The sequence below is a fragment of the Oryza glaberrima genome, chromosome 8, assembly GCF_000147395.1.
Source record: "Oryza glaberrima chromosome 8, OglaRS2, whole genome shotgun sequence".
Classification (NCBI taxonomy): domain Eukaryota; kingdom Viridiplantae; phylum Streptophyta; class Magnoliopsida; order Poales; family Poaceae; genus Oryza; species Oryza glaberrima.
The window spans coordinates 5,079,440-5,104,652 of NC_068333.1; the positions used below are offsets into that span (position 1 = coordinate 5,079,440).

The 25,213-nt window shown below is 43.2% G+C and overlaps 1 protein-coding gene across 3 annotated transcripts in view; it reads left to right on the top strand.

The window, feature by feature from the left end:
- Positions 1-6,047: 6,047 nt before the first annotated feature.
- Positions 6,048-25,213, top strand: part of LOC127782254 (probable LRR receptor-like serine/threonine-protein kinase At1g56130) — a 31,907-nt gene continuing 12,741 nt past the window's right edge. For all 3 annotated transcript variants that reach the window (XM_052309375.1, XM_052309373.1, XM_052309374.1), the window contains exons 1-5: positions 6,048-6,243; positions 23,822-24,011; positions 24,296-24,367; positions 24,606-24,677; positions 24,772-24,843. In XM_052309375.1, coding sequence (XP_052165335.1) covers positions 6,057-6,243; positions 23,822-24,011; positions 24,296-24,367; positions 24,606-24,677; positions 24,772-24,843 — 593 coding nt within the window. In that variant the 5' untranslated portion in view covers positions 6,048-6,056. The remainder of the gene's footprint in view (positions 6,244-23,821; positions 24,012-24,295; positions 24,368-24,605; positions 24,678-24,771; positions 24,844-25,213) is intronic.

The window sequence follows — 25,213 nt, forward strand, 5'->3', positions numbered from 1 at the left end:
GCCTTTACTATAAAAGAAAATATAGGACATCTTATTAGCTCTAGACTCTCTTGAGGTAGAGGCCTGTTTAGGGGGGGCTCACAATCTCTGTAATTTCGTAATTTAGGCCCCTGCTACATGAGAGACTGTAATCTTTTGTAACCTCTACTTTATTTCTTCTAATATAGCCAGCAAGTCTTTTGCCATTATCCGTTTCAAAAGAAAAAAAAACATTCATGTAAGAGAAAACATATACTCCCTCCGTTTCACAATATAAGTCATTCTAGCATTTCCCATATTCATATTGATGTTAATGTATGATATGAATATGGGAAATGCTAGAATGACTTATATTGTGAAACGGAGGAAGTAATCATTAGCTAGTTGAATCACGTCTCATCTTCTCATATGTTACTCATCAATAATTTGTCTTATTAAAAATTATATAATTATCATTTATTTTGTTGTAACTTTTTTTATACAAATGGTAGAGCGACAGCACCTATGCACCACTCACTCTGCCCGCTCCCTCCTCCTCTTTGCACCGTCACAGCAGGGCAGCAGCCAACAAACGACAATACAGGTCTGCGCCTCCCTGTCTGTGCATCAATCTAGCCCCAACCTCCACCCACCGGATGCACCCGCTGATACCGATCCCCCTCCCCAGTCACTAGCGCCATCCCTCCGAAATCTTGGGGTCGGAGACGTCCAATTTTTTGCTCCCCCACTCTCTTAACCAGGCCATCGAGAGTCAGTAGCAGCAAGCAAGGGGAAGGGAGAGAGAAGCTGATACCACCATGCTCATTGCAGAAGATGCCGAGCACTGCATGAAAGACAGGGTGCCACTTTGGGATGCGCCATTGGGCGCAATCACATGCGAATTCAGAATACCGCTGAGCTTACCAATTGAGTTTGACATCTCCACTTCACTGCGGATCGGACTACGCATGTGTCATCGCCCATGGTACAACCCAAGATGACTCACATATTAGATGGCCGCGTCGTCGAGAATTGCGGCACAAGAGATTCGGGGAAGGTAGCGTGGTAACACTTGCTGCTTCTTGTGCTCTTGCTACAGGTGCAAGAAGAGCGAGGGTACGTGCTCTCTTCCTGCAGCATTGGTAAAACAAGCACTAAATTCTAATGCTTAGCATGTGATTTTTTTTCATTATTGTTAGTAACACAAAATTGTTGATTCACTTCATAATCATGCTATTTCATATGTGCCAAGATTTCTAGGAGTAATTCATAGCTCATGTTATTAGTTTGATGAATTTTATCCATGTAGTTAGCACCAAGGGCCTTGGTAGTCTCTGCCAGAGGTTGGATTAGTTTGACTAATAACTTGTCCGTGCTAACGCTAGGGTAACATTTGGTAAATATCAACCTTTAGAGGCAAATAAGAATTTTATCCCATAACAATTGAATAAGTAAAATATTAAAATTACATTTTTATTCATAAATAAATGAGTTAGGTAAAAGAAACTAAAAAAAACTGCAATATTCATCCATCGAGGTGACGGAAAGACCAACCGGTAAAGAAAAAATACATTCTCAAGCTCAAGGCCTCAAACCCACAAGACCATCAGAAACATAGATGCAATCCAATGATCCATAGTCCGCTAGGGTACACGCTATCTATTCACCTCTTTACATCTCTTTCAGCAATGGATACATATATGATGGGGAAATGAGACAGTGGAGTTACAAATAGATTTCAACCGATTCCAGCAGCATATCAAAATTACATATTCATCAGGGGAAAAAAGGATTCGAGGGCCAGCCTTGCTCACAATTTCCATCATAGGAGGCCCTTCTTCGAGCCACAACATACATCATACCCTCTTCACTCCATGTTTGCCATCCTCACCGGGCTTTCTGTTCATCCACCACGACAAAACATACCTCCGATCTTTCACTTTTCAAATAAATATTGTTCATGAACACAAGAAATGCATAATTCACACTGCCTGGTTAAAGTTGCCAAATTAGAACGATCCTTGTACTCAGACATTACAAACAATTTGTAACTCTCACTGATATCATGTTAGGACTCCATTTTAGGTCAGAACAATTCTGCTACTCAAAGATTTTGTACAAAATTTAGCTCTAATCAGGAAGAGTTATTACTCCAATTTTTCCAAATCAAACTCTAAATAAAATGATACTTACCTAAAATGAAAGAAAGTATATCCATAAAGAGGAGACATAATTCAAGGTCTAGTGGAGTACTAACTGTTCATGTACTTCAAGATGTCATTAATCAAGGACTGCACAAAATCATCAAATTGCATGTTATTGGTAATAGACAAATTTGTTGTACCGTATGTATATCTACAATCATCATTCCTGTACATCTTACCAATGCTTCCCATATTATCAGTAATGAACAGTATAAAATAGGTTCTGAATATCTGAAAACTATAATACATAAAGCACAATAGAAAACTTCAGGAAAAGTTTATTTGAGTACTGTTACATATATTTTGAGCTATTAAGATGTGAGATTTGTGTCAAGTTTCATATATTTACAGCAAATATACCACAGGAGAAGTGATAAATGAATGTCAGTCCTGTTACTCTAGTGACACATAGATTAGATAATTCTGAACATGTGAACCCAGATGGTATGTAATTATGAACATACATACATTAGCACAGCTTGAAAAGAAAAAAATGAATCGACCCTTGGCTATCTCAGGCTAGATGATTTGTAGTCATGGATACTTAATGAATGGGTTGAAAACATTGATTTTATTTGCACACTTTGTACTACACTTTAACCATCGGAAGAACAAACACCTCGGAGGAACTTGACAACACTTCAATTTCATCATCTTCTACCTGTCACAGAAAAAAAGATGGACATTTATGTGTTTGCAGGTGTTCGAGCTTAGGTAATGACCATAGACGGCAACAAGACCTGGTCCGGCGAGCTCCCCGTAGCCGGCAGGTTCACTCACTCCACTATCCAATCCATGATTCAAGAGCTCCGCAGCAGCTGGTCGTCTTTGGGTCTGGGCAGAGGGTGATCTTCTTGGATAGCATGGATGTCGTTGAGGGCGTAGTGATAGATGTGGACAACGGCAGGCGGTGGAAGCGCATTGGAAGTGGATGGCGGCGGTGGCGACTGGTGGTTGAGCAGTGGCCGTGGACGACGATGGAGGCTCAAATATTCCTTGATGGAGACAGGTGGTTTGCTTGGATTAAGAGCAAGTTTAATAGTATAGCCAACTACCGACTCTAAATCATTATAGTCAATTTAATAGTCAATTCATACAATAGTAACATATAAACACATATAAATGTATACTACACTATTAGTACATGGTCCCACCTGTCATACATACATTTCATCTTGTAGCCCCTGCTGCTGCTGGCTACAAATCTGTAGCCCGCTGCTCATCTCTCTTCCTTTCATCTCATCGATATGTGTTTATAGCTGACATAGCCTACTATTGTACCTGCTCTAATGAGCGGAAGCGATGAGAGAGGATCGAAGGGAGATGAGATTAATGAGCGGAGCCGATAAGGGAGGATTCGACGGCGACGACGCACTACTACGAAAACCATTTTTCGTTGCGGCCATTTTAGGTTTTCACTGGCGGAATTTAGAGCCGCCACAAAGCAAAGGCTAGTGAAGATCACGATTTTCGCTGGCGATTATTGACCGCCAACGATAATTCATTTTCGCTGGTGGTCATCTTAAGCCAGCCACCAGCAAAAATGGATCTTTGCTGGCGGTCATCTTACACCAACCGCTAGCTAAAATTCATTTTCGTTGGCGGCTGTGTTAAATCGGCCGTCAGCGAAAATCTATTTTGGGGCAAAAAAAAAAAAACATGCTGCTGCCTAGCCGCCAGCGAAGGTTTGGAGAAAAGCCCATTGATTCATTTTCAAAATTCAAATCCACATCTAGAGATCTATATTCAAATCCAATTCATATGCATATGGCTGCTCATTTCCAAATTCAAACACAAAATGCAAAATCATCATTAGCACAGATCAAACATCACAACATGCACAAAACATCTGCATCATCTGGATCATATGGAACAACAGGCAAAAAAAAAAAAAATTAGCCGAGCTCGACAGTTCCGTGCCGCCGCCGGCCTCTCGTCGTCGCCACCTCACCGCCGCCGGTGGGGAGGGAGGAGGCGCCGGATCCGCTCCCCGTCGCCCCCTCCCCTGCGCCGCTGACACCGAGAGCCGCTGCCGCCGCCGCTCCCTTCCCCGCGCGGCTGCCGACGCCTCATGGTGGCGGATCCGGCCTCCCCGGTCGTCGTGGCGGCGGATCTGACCACCCCCGTCAGCGTCGGCGGCGGATCCGGCCTCGCCGGTCGTCGACAACGGCGGATCCGGCCCCGAGCTCGCCGCGCATAGAATACCGCCAAGGAGAGGAGAAGACCCCAGTGCCAACCCCGGCGCCTGGAGCGCCGCTGCTCACCGAGGAGGAGTAGGAGGAGAGGGAGAAGGGAGGAGGCAGAGTAGGAGAAGCAGAGAGGAAATGCGGTGTGCATCTATTAATATAGTGAAGGAATTTTTTTGCAATCGGTCTTGGCTGCCGCTAGCGGTTATTTAGGAGGTCCGCTTGTAAAAAGACCTCTATTTTTGTAAGCAGACTTCTTTAAGTAACTGTCAGCGAAAATGGATTTTCGCAATCCCACTCAATTATTTTCACAAGCACATTTTTATTAAACCCACCAGTGAAAATAAAAGTGTAACACTATAAAAAATGATTTTTCTAGTAGTGACGGTGGATCGAGGAGGAAGACGAGGATTCAGGAGAAGGTGTGGAGACGACAGCGGAGGATGGCGAGGAAGACGAGGATTCAGGAGAAGGCGTGGAGACGACAGCGGAGGATGGCACATTGATGGATCGGTGACAGCGACGGTTCTAGGGCGATTGGCGTGAGAGGGGGGGGGGATTTTCTGCTGAGTGAGAGAGAGAGAGGAGGGGTAGAGGCAACGTGATTTTCGGGTGGGCGGCGTGAGAGGGAAATGTGGGATGATCCAAGGTGTTGGTTTCGATGAATTTAGGATGTCGGATTTGATGAATAAGGTCTCTAGGACTGTAGTTCAGTGAATTATACGGTAGATGGAAGAGAAAAGATGCATTTAGTATATTATAGGGTGGAATAAATGAAAATGAAGGATGATTTAGAAGATATTGGATTAACACGAGTATTAACAGGGGTAAAAACACAAGTATAATGTTTAAAAGTAGAGAATTTCTTTATCCTGATACATGGGTAAAGATCTAGTCTTCGGATATATAGTCTTTGAGCTTCTTTTGGTTTTCTTTTCTTTAAGTGCGTGGGTGTGTATCGTGTGCACTTTTGTAGCGCGCAGAAGCCAGGAATATACTCAGGACTTTAGCAGAGATTAGTAAAGCAAGCAACAGTCCTATGAAGTCGAAATTACGACCCAGATAAGGTCAACTTGACACCAGTTCAATCGTCATCTCAGTACACATCTTATACGTGGCGTTGATTAGTCTTCCAAATAATCAATGGCAGTACAAACACATGGTGATCGATTGATTGTCGAGGTCCACTTCCGCTGGAGCTGGTACCTGTCTGGCTGTCTGCAACTTGCTTTTTTTTTGAACGACTTGTCTGCAACTTGCTGGCTGCTGCTCAAGTTGCGCATGGTGCCGACAGGTTGCTGCTTATCTGGAGTAAATGTAAGGGGGTGTTTTAGATCTATAAAGTTTTTCTATGTCACATCAGATATTATATAGAATGTCGCATGAGATGTTTGGACATTAATAAAAAACTAATTATGGAATCCATCAGTAAAGCGCGAAATGAATTTATTAAACCTAATTAATCTATCATTAGCAAATATTTATTGTACCACCACATTGTCAAATCATGGAGCAATTAGGCTTATAAGATTCGTCTCGCAAATTAGTCGCAATTTGTGCAACTTGTTATTTTTTTAGCCTATATTTAATACTCATGCAAGTGTTCAAACGTTTGATGTAACGGTGTGAAAAATTTTGGGGTTCGATCTAAATGCAATGTTTATCTAATATACATATAGCCATACCAAGATTCGATTTTTATAATTTTATGCAGAGGAAGAGGAGAGACGACGACGGAGAGCCTGCCAAGAGATCGATGGGAAGGCGTTGCGGCGGCGGCGGAGGCGGCCATGGTTGGCAGCTCGGCCTGTACTACTGCCTGGTGGTCGCGTGTTCATGTGTTGTAGCAACTCAGGCTCAGGCTCACCAGGCACCAAGAACTGATCCTGTCGAAGGTATATGCTATGTACTACCCCATCCCATAATGTTTTGATCTAACCAACATCATAAAAAAAGAAATGGAGATATATGTACATACAAGTGCTACAAACATGTCAGCTTCTCTTTTCTTTTTTTGTTTCTTTGAGTCTTCAGAGAGATGGAACAGATCAGAGACGTGTTTTGATGTTTGTTTTCTTGTTTTGTCTTTTCGCCGGAACGGAGACTGAACGCTTATCGATTCATTAAGATTAAAAAACAAATTAGTTGAGAATGAAGCGCCTGCTACCAGGCAGAAAAACAGAGGTCGCCGCCTTTGATGTTTGTTTCTTGCGTCTAGCAATTTGGAGTCAGATTCTCCTAGACAAGTTTAAAGACAAATTAGCACCGCAGAGTTGATCCTGTTAGCTTGTTAATCATAATATTCTTTTTTGTGAAAGTAGAATTCTTTTCTTCTTGGCTGTTTCCTGTTCCTTCTTTCAATTATTTTTTTGGACCAAATTCCAGAAGAAACCTCCTTTTTCTCATTGGAAAATAAAGAGTCCTCTTTTTTCCCTCTTCAAGGAAAGGTCACTTAAACCTGCTTCTATTGAAAGCAGAACTAGCCAGATCGATAGTTTCACGATTTTCTTCTACTCTATAGCGTACTAATGCATTACACACAGTTCTGGAAGAAAATTTTAGAGGACAAGTTCCATTATTATATCAGGGTTTAAAATACTCCCCCCCCCCCCCCCCCCCCCTCACAACAACACACACTACATTATTTCGATCGGAATTTTTAAATTTAATATATTCGCAAAATTTTGTAAAAAAGTAAATATTTTTGGACCGAAATAGCCAAAATTTTAGCCATACTGGTGCCTAAAACTACAGATTTAACTCTATTATTAACGCGATGAACAACTTGTGTATTTTAGTAGTAGTACACCTTTTGCACTGTACTTGGTGACTAAAACATGTAATATTATTTCACTTATAGTTGATTATATGCCGTAACATTTAGAAAAAGTATATTTTGTGAATATCTATTATCTTATTAAACGAATAGAAAAAGGAGCCTTCATATTCGCTCTCACAGTCTAGAAATTCTCATATTAAAAAGAAAAAATAGAGTCTATATAGAAATACAGTTAAAAATTGTTGAAATTTGGAATTAAAAAAAAGAATATCGGAAGAGAAGACTAGAGTCCATATAGAAATACAATTTAGAAATAACTGAAATTCGGAATCAAGAAATAAAGAATATTAGAAAAAGAGTAAGAGTCCATATAGAAATACAATTAAGAAATAATAGAAATTCGAAATTAAAAATAATGAAGGAAATAGAGTATAGAGTCCATATAGCAATTTTAAAACTAACTAAAATTCGGAATAAACATAATAAAATTAAAAGTAGAGTTTAGAGTCCGTAAAAAAATACAATTTACAAATAACTAAAATTCGAAATTAAAAAAAAACATGGGAAGAAGAAACTAAAGTCAATATAGGAATACAATTTTGAAATAACTGAAATTCAAAATTCGAAATTAAAAATTAAAGAATATTGAAAGATGAGTTTAGAGTTTACATAAAATACAATTAGAAATAATAAAAATTCAGAATTAAAAATAAATAATATTGGAAGAAGAGCCTAGAGTCTATATAGAAATACAATTTACAGGTAACAAAAATTCGGAATTAAAAAATAAGAAATATTAAAATATGAGTCTAGAGTCCATATAAGAATATAATTTAGAAATAACTAAAATTTGACAATAAAAATAATAATAACTAACACGATATAAAATACAATATGAATATTACACATTAGTAGTTACGTAGTTAGTACAAAATTTAAAATTGTGTTGTCATTTTAATATATTTTAATAATAAATTGAGAAAATATATATATTATTATATGAGATAAAATATAATAATACTAGCCGCGCAATCTGCGTGGGCCACATACTAGTTACTTTTATATACTAGAAGAAGATTAGAAGAAGATTATGAAGGAGATTATGTGTTACCTATTTAAAGAAAAAGCTTGTTGTGTCCTGCCTCCTTGAACCGTGTTGGAACCATAACACAAGCCGGAACACTGACTTGTTGCGTGCCTACCTGCAGAACAAATGAACAGAAAATTAGTAAACATACCCAACACCAAAATGCATTATCTCGTATAAGCATAAAACAAATTATGAATTCTAATTGATTCGATTGGCGTAATGGCATTCTCAACAGCGTGAACCCTTCGAAACCACCAAGCATAACACCCCAATCGGTCAGGAACACCACGGTTGAATCAAAAAAAAAATTATGGGAGAATCAACTTATGACAGAAAAGATCGTATTAATTTCTCAAATTAAGTTGCTCCAAGTCTCCAACCTGTTATTGAATTCCTTAGCGAGCTCTTTCTCTTCGTTATCATTGCCGGTTTGCAATTAGCAAACTCATCATGGTAACCACAAATTAGAAACAAGGATAAAGAAGAGACGCCTGCCATGTGGACTAGTTCCGCTTCTCCCCTCCTGCCCTCTCGTGCAGTGATGGACAACAAAAATTCCTCGATGTAGGAAATGAAGCTTAGGTGGTGTTTGATCAGTGACTTAACTTTATTCTATTTATTTAGATACTAATTTAGAGTATTAAATATAGACTACTTACAAAACTAATTACATAATTTACGAGACAAATTTTTTAAACCTAATTAATCCATAATTAGTGTCTAAACATCCGATGTGATAGAAATTTAAAAGTTTTACTCCCATTTAAACATGGTCTTAGTCTTTTAGTCCTTCCTTTTGCGTATATATGTGTGTTCTTTTTAGTATTGAGGTTTATAATCTAAGAATTCATGTATCTTTTGGTTGTTTATATCTTCAGTATTGAGATATAGAACCCAGATTAATGAAAATTCATGTTCTAAAAGAAAAAATTCACCAGGTCTGTTGCCCTGTTTGGACTATCCTGCTGCCTGCTACGGGTAGCTAAAGCGCTAGTCTTCATCCATGGTCGCCGCAGCTTTGTTTCTTCGTATGTCGTTCTAGAACACGTATTGTATTGACTTGTTTTCAATCTTGTCGCATAAAGGAAAAGATTCTCTAGAAATTAAATTGAATCCGTCTTAATCTAGGGTTAATGGCTTCATGCTACGTGTAAATCAAATGTGTTTAGATACTAGTATGTGCGATGAGGGCAGCTACATAACGGGATCCCGTTGTTACAGATACTTTAAGTAACTCCTCCCTTTCCTTTCTTCTCTATAGGTAAAATTCCACGTGTGCTCCCCCTGGTACTTGGTACCACGTGCCAGAGGCGCGATACCTATCCATTTCCAACTCAGTACCGTGCGCGCAATACCACCTCGCTGGTGCCGCTCCTATGTAGCCGGAGCAGCACAACACATGCAGGTACCTGGTACCTGATACTTGGTTCTAGCTGCCTGATACCTAATACCTGGTATATATCAGTATGGAATCAGCTGCAGAGAATGGTACCTGTAGAATTGGGGGATTCAAGAGGATAGGACAGGGGAATCGATACTATCCATATAAGTCGAAGAAAAAATCAGCAAGAAAACCATCAAGCAAAAAAAAGAAAAAAACACACATAAGGAAGGGATGCAAGCGGCGGTGAAGCACTGCCGGCGTGGGGGTGGAGGAATCAGCCGTAGTAGAATGGAGTTCGAGGGGTACCTGCAGGTATCGAAGGAAGGGATGCAAGTAGCGGCGCAGCACCGCCGGCGTGGGGAGGCGGATGGACGGAGGGGAGCGGCGGCGGTGCAGCACAGCCGCATGGGGGTAGAGGGACAGAGGAGCTCGCGTTCTGTCAGGGTTATAGATACCACATATCCAATAGTAATCGACTAATCTCGGTAGGGCCCACCACATACCATGTCTTATACAGGAACAAACCTTTTATATAAAAGGAGTTCCAGATAAGTAAGGACGAATAGAGTTCTATATGAAAACGACGAGGACTACTTCGATCGTATCCATACTTGACTCCCTAGTTTTACTTGGACAAGGGGCATCTATGGGTATAAATACAAGCCCCCTAGAGGGAGAGAGGACACACCACCATAGACGCACAATACACAAGCCAATATACGTCAAGACAAGTCGTCGGATATCAACATCAGAGATAAGCCTAGATATACCCCATCCGGTACCTACGGAAGCCGGCAAGAGGGATCTAGTGTCATCTCTGATCTCGACGAGTTCGTATTCAAGGAGGAAGACTACCCTGTCGTCGACTACGAGTTAGTTATCCCTGCCGCCAAGTTGACGATAGCTAGATAAGTGTAACGCTCCGCTTCTCGTGAGACGTTAAAAACTAATTCGGCAAAATCCTAATTGCGAAAATTTCGTTCTTTGTGTGCGAGTCTAAGTCGTGCCCTGGATCTCAATTCAAATTCTCGTTGTTCCCTCTCGTCGCCATCAAATCGTCCACCTCAAGATTCCAATTCCGGCTATCAAACTCCGAAATTTAATCGCCTCCTTTTGAATCCCCGCCAAATACCTGTCCCCATTTTCGAAAAATATCAAATTCCCATCTCGAATCCTTTCCTTGAGTCTCCCTTGATTCCTCCCTAAACCCCCGAGATCGAATCTCAAATTTGAAATTTAAACCCAAGCCCCAAATCCCTCCAACTCAAATTCCCTATAAAAGTCTATTTTTCCTCCCTCTATTTTGTGGGCTGAATTCCTTTCCCTCGGCCCATCCCTCCTCTCAGCCTGTTTCCCCCTCCCCTTCGCACGTGCTGAGCACGAGCGTCGTGCCCGAGCCAAGAGAGAGCGCCGCCCTCTCTCTCTCTCGCTCTCTCTGCTTCCCCTCTCCCCGTCGCCGATTCCTGCCACCGCCTTTGGTTCCCGCGCACGCGCCGGTCGTGGCCGACCGCCCGGTCGCCGCCACCGTCAGCGCCTGCGCTGCGCTGCCGCTCGGCCCCGCTGCCTGCCGCGAGCTCTGCAGCGCGTGCCCGAGCCGCTCCACGCGTGTCCTGCCAAAACCGTGAGGCCGAGCTCCCCCCCCCCCAACTCGGCAAAGAGCAGAGCCCCCTTTTTTCCCCCTCCTTTTCCACTTTTGCCCGACACCGCCGGCGTCATCACCTGCCGCCGCCTTGGCTGCACGCGTCGACGACCGCCAGCTCGTCGCCCCTGCATCCCTTGACTGCCAATGTCGGTTTCCCTCCTCCAAACCGACCTCTCCTCCTCGCCTATAAAACCCGAGCCCCCCCCTCAGCGTCTCGACCTCCCACTCGTTTCCTCCCACAACGCCATTGCCACCGGACCACCATCCCCGCCGTGCTGCCGCCGTCCTCGCCTCCCTCCGCCGTCGCGCGTGCTGGTGAAGCCGGCGTGCACACGAGGAGCTCACACGGACTCCGGGCCCGAGGCCGGAGAGCTTGCTCCCGCGCCGCCGCCGCTCGTCACGGCGCCCTGTCCCGACGCGGTAGCCCTCCGTTCCTCTTCTTCGCTCGCCCTCCTCCTCCTTTAACTCGCGTGGTAGCTCGGTTAGCCTTCCGGTGGTTCGTAGGCGCCGCCCCAAGCCCCGCCGCCGCTCGCCATGGCCTTGCCGCCGTCGGCGCCCGCTCCCGGAGGCCGCCTTTCCTCGCTGGACCTCCACGGCGTCGCTCTGCCCCATCCGACGCCGGAAATGAACTCCTTGAACCCCGGAGATGCTCCCATCCCTTTGAATCGAACCCCCGTTGCTCCGGTGAAGTTTCCACCTTTTCTCGCCGCCGGCGTGCGCCGCCACGATTCGTCGTCGCCGGCCTCCCTCCGACGAATCCGATCCGGTGGCTCACTTCCTCTTGTCCGTCCCATCGTTCCAGTTTACTCCCTCTCTCTCGAATCGTCGCGACGAGCTCCGGTGAACTTAGCCGCCGTCCGCCGTCCATCTCGGCCTCCCCTTCTTCCTCCTCCCGCCGGCCCGCGTGGCTGCCACGTAGGCGCCACGTCGGCGCCACCTCGGCTTTGACCGGGCCAAGCCGGTCAGCCGCCCCCTCCCTCCATCTTCCCTCCCGTGCGCGCGGTCCACGGCAAGCCGTGCGGCTGCACGTGGGCCCACCGCCAACCATCCACCCGGCGCGCCGCGCCCGAACCACGCGCACCCGAAACCCTAGCGCCCGCCCCCGCGTGCGCCACTTGCACCGTGCACCGCCTCACCGACAAGCGGGCCCGCTCGGGACCCCGCGAGGTGAGCCCGATCCACCCGGCTCCCCTTCCCCCTCTCTCTCCCCGCGCCCCTCTCTTGGGCCGCCTCCCCGTAGCCCGCGCCGGCCCAATAAGCTCGGCCGAGCCGCGCAAATCCTCTCGGGCCGCGCCAAGCCGCTCGGGAAAGTCTGATTTCTATCCCTCCTTCCTTTTCTTATCCAAAGGGATTAATAAATCCTTTTCCCTTTTTCATAAATCAATTCCTTATTCCCAAAATTCCATGAATCATTTCCTTTGGTCCCGCACGTCAGTGACTGTCAATAATATTCTTGAGAATATTATTTCTATAAATTCCATAAACCATTTCTCGTATTCAGAAAATTCCGATAAATCATTTCCTTGTCTAGAAAATCCAATTAAACTTCCAAAATTCGTATCTCCCGATCCGTAGCTTCGATTGATTCCGTTCCACATCCAGTAATTCCGTAAAATTGAGATCTATTTAATGGCACTATTAATTAGCCTAATAGGATCTTTCTTTTGGTCTTTTGTTTAGGTTTTTGATTGTTTGCGTATAGTTGCTGTCACCGGATTTTCGTCGATCGCGGGTTTTCTCGAAGATTCGTGTAGCTTCGCGAAGACCTTGAGCAAGGCAAGTCACCCTATGATCAATTGCTCCTATAATTGGAAATTCATTATTATTTTGTTTTTAACTTGCATTATTAGAATCACACTTAACTTGCTTGGCCTCGGTTTGTGTGCCAAACCAACGGACCTACCCAGTAGTCGCACTAATTCCTGTAGGCTGTACTACCCTGATTCCTTGTCGCTCCACTCTTGTGGTACCTCGGTATCCGTGCTCTCTGAGCGCGTATACCAAATATCCCACATACATCGTTGATTGTCGAAAAATTGGGAAATGGGTTTGAGAAGCCTTGAAAACCCGACATGTGGTGTCGGTGTGTTTAAAAATAAAATGAATTGTGAAAACTCGCGATGCGGGGGTGGTGCCTGTGTGGTGCTGTCCCGTATTCGCATATAAGGACCGATTCCTGTGGGAAACTCATCAAGCATAACAAAGTGCAACCACAAGGTGGTATGGGACACCCTGGCTAAGTAACTAGTCGGTTCAGGGAAACCTTGCATGCCAATAGTTGGGGAACGCCGGGGCGGGGTCGGTTGGAGCCAACCCAGGTTCCTGGTAAGGCAAGAACACGAAGCTTGCCAGATTACCGATCGAGATGGTTGGAGTTTGATTTGTGAAAACTAAAATGGCCTATATTTATGTGAGGATTTGATCCTTCTATGTGGCATGAGGTAACCCTGGGTCGGCTTGGGAAAGGCTTTGCTGCGAACCTCCGATACCGACGGGTGTTCGGAATAAGTTCGTATCTTGTGGGTAAAGTGTACCCCTCTGCAGAGGTTAACTAACTATTCGAACAGCCGTGCCCACGGTCATGGGCGGATGTGAGGTGGTTCCCGTTGCGTAGATTTGTTTGCCTGTGCTTTGTGAAAAGTTGTTGTGGTATGGGAATCGTAACCAGAATCAGCCTACGTGGCAGATGGATGACCTGAGTGGTCAGAAACGAATCTGTGTGATTCGGGATGTCTACGGGCATCATAGACTAGGCTTCCCGAGTGGAAGCGGATTGCTTTGCTGCTGGGTAGCTGGACTCTGGGAGTCCGAGAAAATGAAAAAGGCTCTGGGAGCCGCTTAATCAAGTGAAATGGCTCTGGGAGCCGATAAGTAATGATCTGACCCGGGAGGTCGGTACATTACCATTTGAGTGGTTGAAAAGCATCTCTTAAGTCGATTTGAGACACAAGTCTCTTTTCGACCCAAACTTAACAAGAAGTAAATCACTTAGTGATTTCAAAATGATTTCAAACAAAGGATTTGCAAAACAACCTTGCCTCTCTTCCAAGCTTGCATTAAACACCTAAATTCCCGTGACTTGCTGAGTACGAAAGTACTCACCCTTGCTCTATATAAATATATATAGTTCCTCCGCCTTGAAGTGAAGATGAAGTGAAGTGAAGATTAGGGTTTCGTCCTGGTTCCCAGCCGTCGCCTGTGGTGTTGGGTGTTAGTTCGTTGGTTCCGCTGCTGCTGCTGTTGTTGGTGTTTCCTCGTCCGTGTCGTCGGTTGCATTCTCGGGTTGTTCTGAGCTGCAACCTAAGTTAAGGTAAATAAGTCCTCTATTTATTTTAAGGATTTGCAATGATTCATATTTGTCACTGTGGGTACCAGCACTATGTCCTGGGACTGGTACCGAAATCGCGGTTTCGTAGGAAGCGGTTCGCGCCGTTATTCCTACGACACGCTCCTATCAGGTGCCGTTGTACGGCGGTGCCGGATTGGGGTGTGACAATAAGTTATACCAAATATTGTATTTGTGTGATTCAGATGAATAAAGGAGCAACACCGGTTTCGGCCAACAGGATGTAGGGCTATTACCTGTCAGATAAGGGGCCCGAACCTGTATAAAAATCTCTGTCTCCATCTCTTTTACCTCAATCTCGCATATACCCTGGTACCAACGATCCCCATACCATCCAAATACCCTAGTCGCAATCTCAAACGTCGATATTGGCGCGCCAGGTAGGGGATTTTGGTGCTTCAAGGTTTCGACGAGATGGGTTTAAGAGATGGATTCTCCAACAACAAGCTACTCGACGACTTCGGCTGTGGGGAGATCTAACCCGACAGGAGTACGTCTTCTGACGAGATCAGAACCATCGCCATCAACTATTCGATCCGGCGAGATCGACCAAGCTTCAAGACGTCGCTGTCATGGATTTCAAGGTTGTCTGTCGTGATGCTTCATCATGGATCGACTAACCCTGCCGCCGCGAAGGACATCGACACCAAACTTTTCATCGTGTTAAAGCCAACCGACTCCGAATATTATGAGGCTAATCCCGAAGCAGATATCTGCTTTGATTAAACTCCTCGGACTCGCAAGCTGCTAAACAGACGGAACACTACAATACATCGCCTCTATTGCCTTTGTGGGATCAGCTTGGACTGCATTACGTACGTGGCTACAATATCATCATACCCACACATATCAGTACAGTGCGTGAATTAAAGGCTCTTTTTGCTGTATATGTTCCCTTACATGTATGGGATATACGTGCGTGCTGATCTCAATGTATTCGATACACACAATCCAAGATGGTTTAGCATCGCTAACAGAGGTAATTAACAAGATTAATTTTTAAAATTAATCTACTAATCTTGTATATATATCCGGCATATATCTACACAGGTACACAATATTTTATACAATTTACTGTACCTATTTTCCAGATTCATATAATATTGTCAGATCCATAATTTATTATGTTTACCTAGAGAATGTATTTTATACAATATCTATTATGTGAGCATTCCCTATATAATAGACCGACAACGGTTTAATGCTGGGCCCCGCTCTATTTTCTTATATATAAATCATGTTATTTTTATAGTTTACATAATACATGATATTTAATCTGCTCGTTATATCCTGATAATACTAGAAGATTCATGCAGTTTTTTGAGTACATATTTGATATTATCTGCTATATATCTCGTCATCTAGAAAATGCTTTTCAGGAACAATTGAGCACTCAAGTAGGTTATGGTCGAGTACACCCCATTATCGAGAACGTTCTCGACAAATGCTGAGTTATCACACCCAACATACCAATAAAGACCAACGACTTATCTCATGTATAGCGCCGGCTACAGCTGGACTATTTGAGAAAATGTTGTTAATGAATAATTCGTCGCAAACGTTGTCGGCTTGATCACCTGACACGATTGCGAACAAACATCCGAATGTGCTATAAGTTAGGTATGTGAGTCATGCTGGCCACGTGAGATGCACATGTAATAACCAACTCTAGCGCCCCTATAGGTGATTAAGAGATGCCTACTCCTGGTTATCGACTAGACAGTTGTAGCGATATCTCACCGCCTATCAAGTTAAATTCACTTGTGGACCGTTGAACTCCATCTATTGTTGTCGAAAACTCCATGTCTCTACGGTCTTACACCGGGATCGACCGAGTGAGTACGACAAATATTGATAAGGGGAATCGTGGATAACAAGAGATGCTTTCACGAATACGATTTGTTTCCGTATACCTATCAGTTGCCTATAGTTGATCGAGATACACCTACTCCTGGTCCTCGACCAATCAGCTACAGCAATCTCTCAACATCTAGCACGACAATCAAAGCTATCGTGATAGTGAAAACCAAGACCGACTAGATCGCCGTTGTCACTGGGGCGACAACGTCCAGGGCTAACGACATCAGGATGACAACGGACAAGGTTAAATGATATCACGACATTACACAATGATGATGAAACTCGAGATCTCTAGACTTCTAGAGGGCCCGAGGATGAGGTAGTAGGTCCAGGAGCCAAACCTCTGACTACGATAATTCCTCATTGTCTTCGTCGTCATTAGGAGGCAGCTCTCGCAGGCCACGAGAATGTTGTCCATCTATTACTCTGGATTTCCTTCAAGTGGACAAGGTACGACTACGACTGGTCTTCCACCAGCAACGTAGCGGTCCTCGCACCACGACTTCAAATGGTCGAGGTACGACTACGACTGGTCTTTCACCGGCAACGTACAGATCCTCGCACCACGACTTCTAATAGTCGAGGTACGACTACAACTGGTCTTCGACCAGCAACGCAGCGATCCCCGTACCACGACTTCTAATGGTCGAGGTACGACTACGACTGGTTTTCTACCAGCAACGTAGCGATCCTCGTACCATGACTTCTAATGGTCGAGGTACAACTACGACTGGTCTTCAACCAGCAACGTAGCGGTCGTCGCACCTCTATTTCAAACGGTTGAGAGATACTCACTTCTGGTTATCAACCAGTAGGATGAAGCGACCTCTCGCACCTTAAACTCCAGTGGTCGAGTTACGACTATAAATGGCCTTCGACCAGCAGTGTAGCGATTCTCCCACTACCTATGTGGTTTGTTAAGTACAACTATACACCTAGTCTTCACCCGGTATGGAAGTCGTCTCATACTTCATATATGTCTACTTTTGTAAGTGTTTATATGTGCAATATTTATCCATTGATCCCTTTTTCTTATATCGCCTTCATCTTGAATTCGGTCATACTGTCCCTTTACACTGTTCTAACAAGCCTCCGAGAAACCTAAGGGAATTTCGGTTGGGAACGCCTAGAGTAGATAAGGTCTTGTTGGATTATAAGAGTCGAACAAACCATGTAAAACCTGATCATGTAAGAGTGCTCAATGGATGCGTATTAACCAAGCCGTGTAATCGGAAATTGATTTTTCCAACTTCACGGCTGGGGGCTAGGATTTGTCAGCTTCAGCATGGTTTGTTATAAGATTCAAGCTGTCTTTGTGGAAAATGGCTTTTCCATAAAAACAGCTGGGGGCTAGGAAGAGTACCAAACTCCGTTTGCTGAGAGCAACTCTAGCGAGAGTACTCTTTTATTGTCGCACGCAGATTCAATTTATTTTCAATTTTTCCACACATATTATATCATGTTACCCTTGAGAGTTCGCTCAGGGGCTATTTCTATTTAATATTCTATCCCGAGTATTGATTTCAGGGAAGTTCTATTCAACATTGTCGAAGACTCCGTGTCTCTACGGTTCTACACCGGGATTGACTGAGCGAGTATGGCAAATGTTCTGAGTATTGATTTAAAAAAAATTAGACATCAGAACAATCAAGTCAAATTTCAAGGCATTGTCGTAGACTCTATGCCTACTCGATTACTCGAGAACGGTTGATGGGGTTCGACAAGTAATATGGAATGAAGCGATGGTGTACCCACCGAGATGGAATTTCTTGACTTCAATCCAAATTCTCGATTACAGCAAGACGGGAGACTTAGTAACATGCTCCGTATCTTCTCGGTCGACATCGGAGATTAACCTAGACAAACCCAATATAGTGCCTACATAGGCCGATAAGAGGAATCTAGCGTTATTTCTGATCACACCGAGAATGGTCAAGCGAGCACGACAATAGTTGTTCCAAAGTCTTCGATTGAGAATCTCAACTCGTTCATTTGCATTGAAGTCGGGGGCTACTGTCAGGGTTATGGATACCACATACCCAATAGTAATCGACTATGCTCGGCAGTGCCCACCACATACCATGTCTTATATGGAAACAAACCTCGTATATAGAAGGAGTTCCGGATAAGGAAGGAAGAATAGAGTTCTATATGGAAACGACGAGGACTACTTAGATCGTATCCATACTTGACTCCCTAGTTTTACTTGGACAAGGGGGCATCTATGGGTATAAATACAAGCCCCCCTAGAGGGAGAGAGGACACACCCACCATAGACGCACAATACACAAGCCAATATACGCCAAGACAAGTCATCGGATATCAACATCAGAGATAAGCCTAGACATACCCCATTCGGTACCTACGGAAGCTGGCAAGAGGGATCTTGCACCATCTCTAATCTCGACGAGTTCGTATTCAAGGAGGAAGACTACCCTGTCGTCGACTACGAGTTAGTTATCCCTGCCGCCAAGTCGACGATAGCTAGATAGGTTATCCCAAATATTGTATTTGTGTGATTCAGATGAATAAAGCAGCAACACCGGCTTCGGTCAACAAGATGTAGGGCTATTACCTGTCAGATAAGGGGCCCGAACCTATATAAAAATCCCTGTCTCCATCTCTTTTATCTCAATCTTGCATATACCCTGGTACCAATGATCCCCATACCATCCAAATACCCTAGTCGCGATCTCAAACGTCGACACGTTCCTCGTCGGCAGGGGCGCGATGATGCGAGTGCTCGCACGCTGCTTCGCGCCGTGCCGCGTGTTACTAAGCCGGCAGGAGCAGCTCCACGCGGCACCGCCTTCCCCATCGCCGGCAGAGGAGGGAGAGCAAGACGCCGGCGAAGCACCGCCGCGCGTAAGTGACAGCGGGGACGGCGGAAGCCGCCAGAGATTCGCCGCCGTGAGCGGCAATGACGCCGATGAAGTCGCCTAGAACACCACCGTTTTTTTAGAGCCACGGGTGGGTGGGGCAAAATGAAACAGGCATTAGATGCTTTTGTTCAGAAAAAATGATTTATACACTAATTAATAGCGGTTAATCGCTATCAGTAATCGCAAGTTAAGTTGTTCCGTTGCAACGGAAAGCCGTGGAGTAGATTTTCTGATGTGCGACGGCATCATTAAGGAATTATTATACTTTGTGCCATACACGACATAGTGCTCTTTAAAAAAAATAAACGACATACTTATATGCATGGTCGATTCCAAAATACGTAGATTGGCATGAACACACGTAAAATGGATCGTTTCTCCATCAGTGTGTTCGATGGGAGCGCAGAGCGTGTGCGAGGAAAAGCATTTTGATGTGGGTTTTTTTTTTTCCATGCGGATATGACCCTCGGATTCAAATGGTTGCCTATGAAAATGTAAACCGGAGTGAAGCTTGTTGTCCGCCTGCGAAGATTAATTTTTCAAGGAGGATCTTTATTTTCACATGCAAACTTCTTAGGTGGTCCGCCTAGAAAAAATATGATTTTGCAGGCGGAAACTTACGTGGTCTACATGCGAAAATCATCCCACCAAAAAAAAATATATCTAAGTCCTTATCCTTATCCTCTCCGCTACTCATTTCCTCTCCCTCCCCCCTCTCTCTCTCTCATTTTGCCACACAAATCCTCCTCCTCGCAGCCTACGCCGCCGGCTCCCCTCCTCGCCTCCGCCGATGGCCGCAATGCGCGACGGCGACGGCAACGGCGATGAGATCTGCTGCTGGCTCCCCTCCTCGCCGCCTTAGCCGACGGGATGATCACCCCACTGCTCTCCTTGGCGGTGACGACGAGCACATCCTTCTTCAGCATCTTCGCCTCCACACACAGGAATTTGGGTGAGGCCAGCTCCGGTGCGGATGCCGGCGCGGCAGTGTGGAGAGGCGGGGTGGAGGGGCAGAGCGGGAGCGTGGCGGGGAGGCAGAGCGGGTCTGCGTGGGGAGGTGGTGCGGGAGGAAGCTCCCCACGTCGCCCGGAGGGGGAGGCAAGTGGCGGCTCTCGTGGGTATGGGTTGGTGCTTCTTTTTTTTTATTCGATGAGATGTTTTTTTTGCAGGCGGTTGAATCTACTGCATGTGAAAATGGAGATGTCACCTATGAAAATGATTTTCGTAGGCCTTTGCGTACAGGTGGTCCTTCCCCTCACACTGCGAAAACTGTTTTTGGCTGCCTATAGAAAAACAATTTTTCTAGTGAAAGCTCGAAGAAAACGAAGCCCATGGCAACGTAGTAGGTACGCTGGGGTGGCTATTTGGCGCGCGCACGCCAGCAACGAAACTGGTGCGCGCGCCAGGCTGGCACCCCTGCACGCTTTTTTCCCCCTATTTTTGTGTTTTTTTTTACTTTCACCTTCTTTTTCGCTTTTTTTCTTTTTTTTCGCCAGCTCTTCTCACGTGTTTCCTTTTTTTCGTTTTCCCCCATTTTTTTAATCGTTAGCCCACAGTGTTTTAAAAATATTGAAAGTTTTCAAATTTTGAGTTGAAAGTTTTCAGTTGGTGTTGAAAGATTTCAGATCTGAGTTGAAAGCTTCAAATCTCGAGTTGAAAGTTTTCAAAGTTTGAGCTGAAAGTTTTTAAAATTTGACTACAATGTTTAAATCTCGAGTCGAAAGTTTTCAAATTTAACTTCAAATATTTTAAAACCGTAAGTTTAGAGTTTCAAATTTTAAGTTGAAAATTTTAAATTTTGAGTGAAGATTTTCAATTTAGGGTAGGGTGAATAGCCAATCCAGTCTTGGAACTTTTACTCATGGGTCAAATTAGTCCTTGATGTTTTACATTGTCCAAACAAATCACTAAAAATCAACATGTGGCTTAATATAGTCTTGGACCCACTTAAAACACTACATGGACATGCCACATCATTCATGCATGTGAAGTCAACATTTAAATATCCATTTCACCCTTACATTTTCTTTAAAAAAGAAAAATAACAATGGGAAAAACATGAAGAAAGCAATCACAAAACGAAAATGCCACATTCTTTAGTTACCAATGCAACATCTTTTTTCCAATGGCCAAATGCCTTTTTTTCTTAATTATTTTTATTTATTTCCTATGGAGAATGTAAGGGTAGAATGGATATTTTAAATGTTGAATTTGCATGGCAGGTGATGTGGCATGTACACATGGCATTTTTAGTGGGTCCAAGGACTATATCAAATCAGACAATAAAGTTTAAGGACATATTTAGACAATACGAAACATCAAGGACTAAATTGATCCTTAAGTGAAAGTTCTAGGATCATATTGGTTATTCACTCTTTAGGGTATGACTTTTAATTTTTATAATTATTTAAAAGTAATTTTCAAACTTTTAGTAAAAAAGGAAAAAGGTTGACTGTAATTACCGGAAACTACTTACGTTCTTTATCCGACTCCTACGCACGTAGAGGTGCGAAAAAAGAAAAAAAACAAAAAAGACGTGGTGGCGTCGTGGCGAATCAATTACGTGAAAAAAATAAGAAAAAAAAGGGAAATTACAGTCATTATTTAAACTAATAAAAGTTGGATGGAAATTTGGATATTCGTGACACGCTTTTCAAACTGCCAAACGGTACGTTTCGTAAAAAAACATTCTATATAAAAGTTCCTCTAAAATATCAGATAAGTATATTTTTAAAGTTTGTAATAAGTAAAACTCAATTAATCAAATGCTAATACCACCTCATTTTACGTAAAACACTTAATTTTTTTCTTTATCTTCATCAAACACCGCTAGCGGTACGCACTTACTATGCCTCTTAGCTATTTAGTTAATAGTATAGCCAACTACTGGCTCGAAATTATTTATAGTCAATTTAATAGCCAATTCATATAATAATAATATATAAACGTGCACTGTACTATTAATACATGGTCCCACCTGTCATACAAATATTTCATCTTGAAGCTCGTGCTGCAGCTGACTACAAATATGTAGCCTACTGCTTATCTCTCTCTTCTTTAATCTTCTCGATATGTGTTTGTAGCTGGCATATAACCTGCTATTGTACCTGCTCTTATCCTGGCGAAAGGCGAACTGAACTTATCCGGAGAAACGCACGCGTGTGGAGCTGTGCGGAAGGACATGAAAATGCACGTGGCCTCTATTCCTGACGCGTATGCGCTAACTAAGATTCCTACGTACGCGAAGTAGACGACGGTAACATGTACTCTGTCTGTTTTAGGTTATAAGACTGTCTAGTATTGCCTAGATTCATACAGAGGTTAATGAATCTAGGCATACATATTTTTTAATAATGGAATAAATAAATATCCCGACCTTTACTCAAAAAAGCTACAACCAATTATTACATAGAAGCGTTTGACGAACATAGTGTAGATCTAATTGAATAGAACACACTGCAAGGAACAATAAAGAATCCAGTCAAACATAAGGAGATTACAATTATTGAAGTCTATTTTTAAATCTCCAACCATAATTGGCAAAAAGTTGCATAACCGTAGTCTCCAACTTCCGACATGCAACTTTCAGAAACTCTTCATCATCTTCACACCTTTGTAGTTGTGCCCAAAACCGAAGCCAATGGGTTGCTCTGAAAATGACCTGCATATAGGAAAATGATGGTGATTTGTCAAAAACTATGTTGTTCCTACTCAGCCATATTGCCCAACAAATGGCAGAAGCTCCAACAAGTATCAGTTTACTCATTTTCTTATCAACTCCCAAAAGCCACCTATCAAAAATATGAGATAAGCTAACTGGAAGATTAATCCCAAAAGAAAACTGAACTGCTCTCCACAGAAACTTCGCAAAATGACAATCGAAAAAGAGATGTTGAATAGACTCATTCTTCAAACAAAACGAACACCTCAAGCTGCCATTCCAATTACGCCTTGCCAAGTTATCCTTAGTTAACACAACCCCTTTAAGCAAGTACCACATAAAAATTTTAATCTTATGTGGTATCTTAAGCTTGCAAATGCACTTATTCCTGTCAATATAACCATTATTAATTAAAGCTAGGTGCATAGACCTCAGCGAGAACAATCCATTTTGATGGAAATTCTATCTAAAAGTATCAGACGAATCATTCAATTGAATATGTACTATAGAGGAACATAACTCATGCCAATAATCAAGATTCTAACCAACTAAAGCTCTTCTGAAAGAAACATTAAGCGGAACAGAAGTATATAAAAGGGAGGAAGTACGAACATAGGTTGGACGTGCTGTTAATTTGCGACCTAAAATCTAGTGTTAAAAATAAAGTACGAAAAAACATCAAAATTAATCTAAAATCGAGATTTAAAATTAAAATTAAACATCAAAATTGATTACCCCCTTCTTCCGGGCGGGCGGCTCACTGTATATAAAGAGATATATAAATGGATTCGTGCGTGTACTGTGTATTTGTGTGGACATGTGAACGCAGCGGCGGCGCTCAGCGCGATCCTGGGGAGATGGGGCACGAAGCCGCCAAAGACGTGGAACATCACCGGCGGCGACCCCTGCACCGGCACCGCCGTCGACGACACCGACATCGACAACAACCCCATCGTCAACCCCGGCATCAAGTGCGACTGCACCTACAACAACAAAACCGTCTGCCATATCATCAAGCTGTACGTATTCATGAGCCTTTGTTTCAACCGCACGCCGGGTGTTCGACGGAATGCCTGAGAGGAAGATCTGGAAAGAGGCCATAGGGTCCTCCAAGATCTGTAGTCTTGTAGTTGCAGGCATAGAATGCTCTCAGACTAATTCACATATCACAATGAATTGGATCTGAAAACTTACAAGAACACCACCCAAATCGTTTAGCAAAGAACACGCTGTTGCATTATCTTTTCTTTTCCTTTTTTTTACTATCATGCAAGGAAACTTTCTGACGTGTTTGTTTATGCAGGAGGGTGTATTCGTTGGATGTTGTCGGTCCGATACCTGCAGAACTGGAGAATCTCACCTATCTAGCTAACTTGTATGTGTCTAATTCTTAAGCCTTAACACCTGTCTTGATGATAAAGCACATTAATTTGTATCACTATCAATCACTGTCAGACTTTTGAAAAATATTCTGCAGTAAATACTAATTTAATTAATCCCATTGAATAATAATTGTTAGTTACCAGGCAAACGAGGATAATAGTAACGTGACCTCAGGTGTACAAACTTGTTGTGCTTGTCTAATTTGCTTAATGTTTTTTATGTTGTTTCAGAAACCTGCAACAGAATTACTTGACAGGCACTGTTCCATCATTCATTGGGAAACTTACTTTCATGCAATACTTGTAAGAGTTAAATTTCAAGTTATCATCAATAATCTGATGGAGTGTACGTTCTCTTAAACATCTTTTTTCTTTCTTTTTTTGTGTTATAACAAAGGACCTTAGGAATCAATTCGCTATCTGGGCCGCTTCCAAAGGAACTTGGAAATCTCACAAATCTCCGATCATTGTAAGTGATCGCTTTTTGCATGGCTTCTCATTCCTCAACAATTGTTTAGCGATCACTTCTGAAGTAATATAATTATATGGAAAAAGGATGCATATGTTCTCACGGAGAAGTTGCCAAAAAAACAATTGCAACGACATCTTAATTGGAGTTTTACCAGATTGACTTGGTGACATCAAGTAATTGTGTAGACAACAAATTCAGATAGAAATAAAAAAAAGTTCAATGTATGAAACGGGATCTTCTCTCTGTTATTATTTGTGCCTGTTCAGAACTCATCGCTTATAGAAGTTCCTCGGCCAATTTGACAGGGAGATATATAAATTAGTCAATCACCTCTATTTTATATTCTGAGTCCCAATTGCATAGCTTT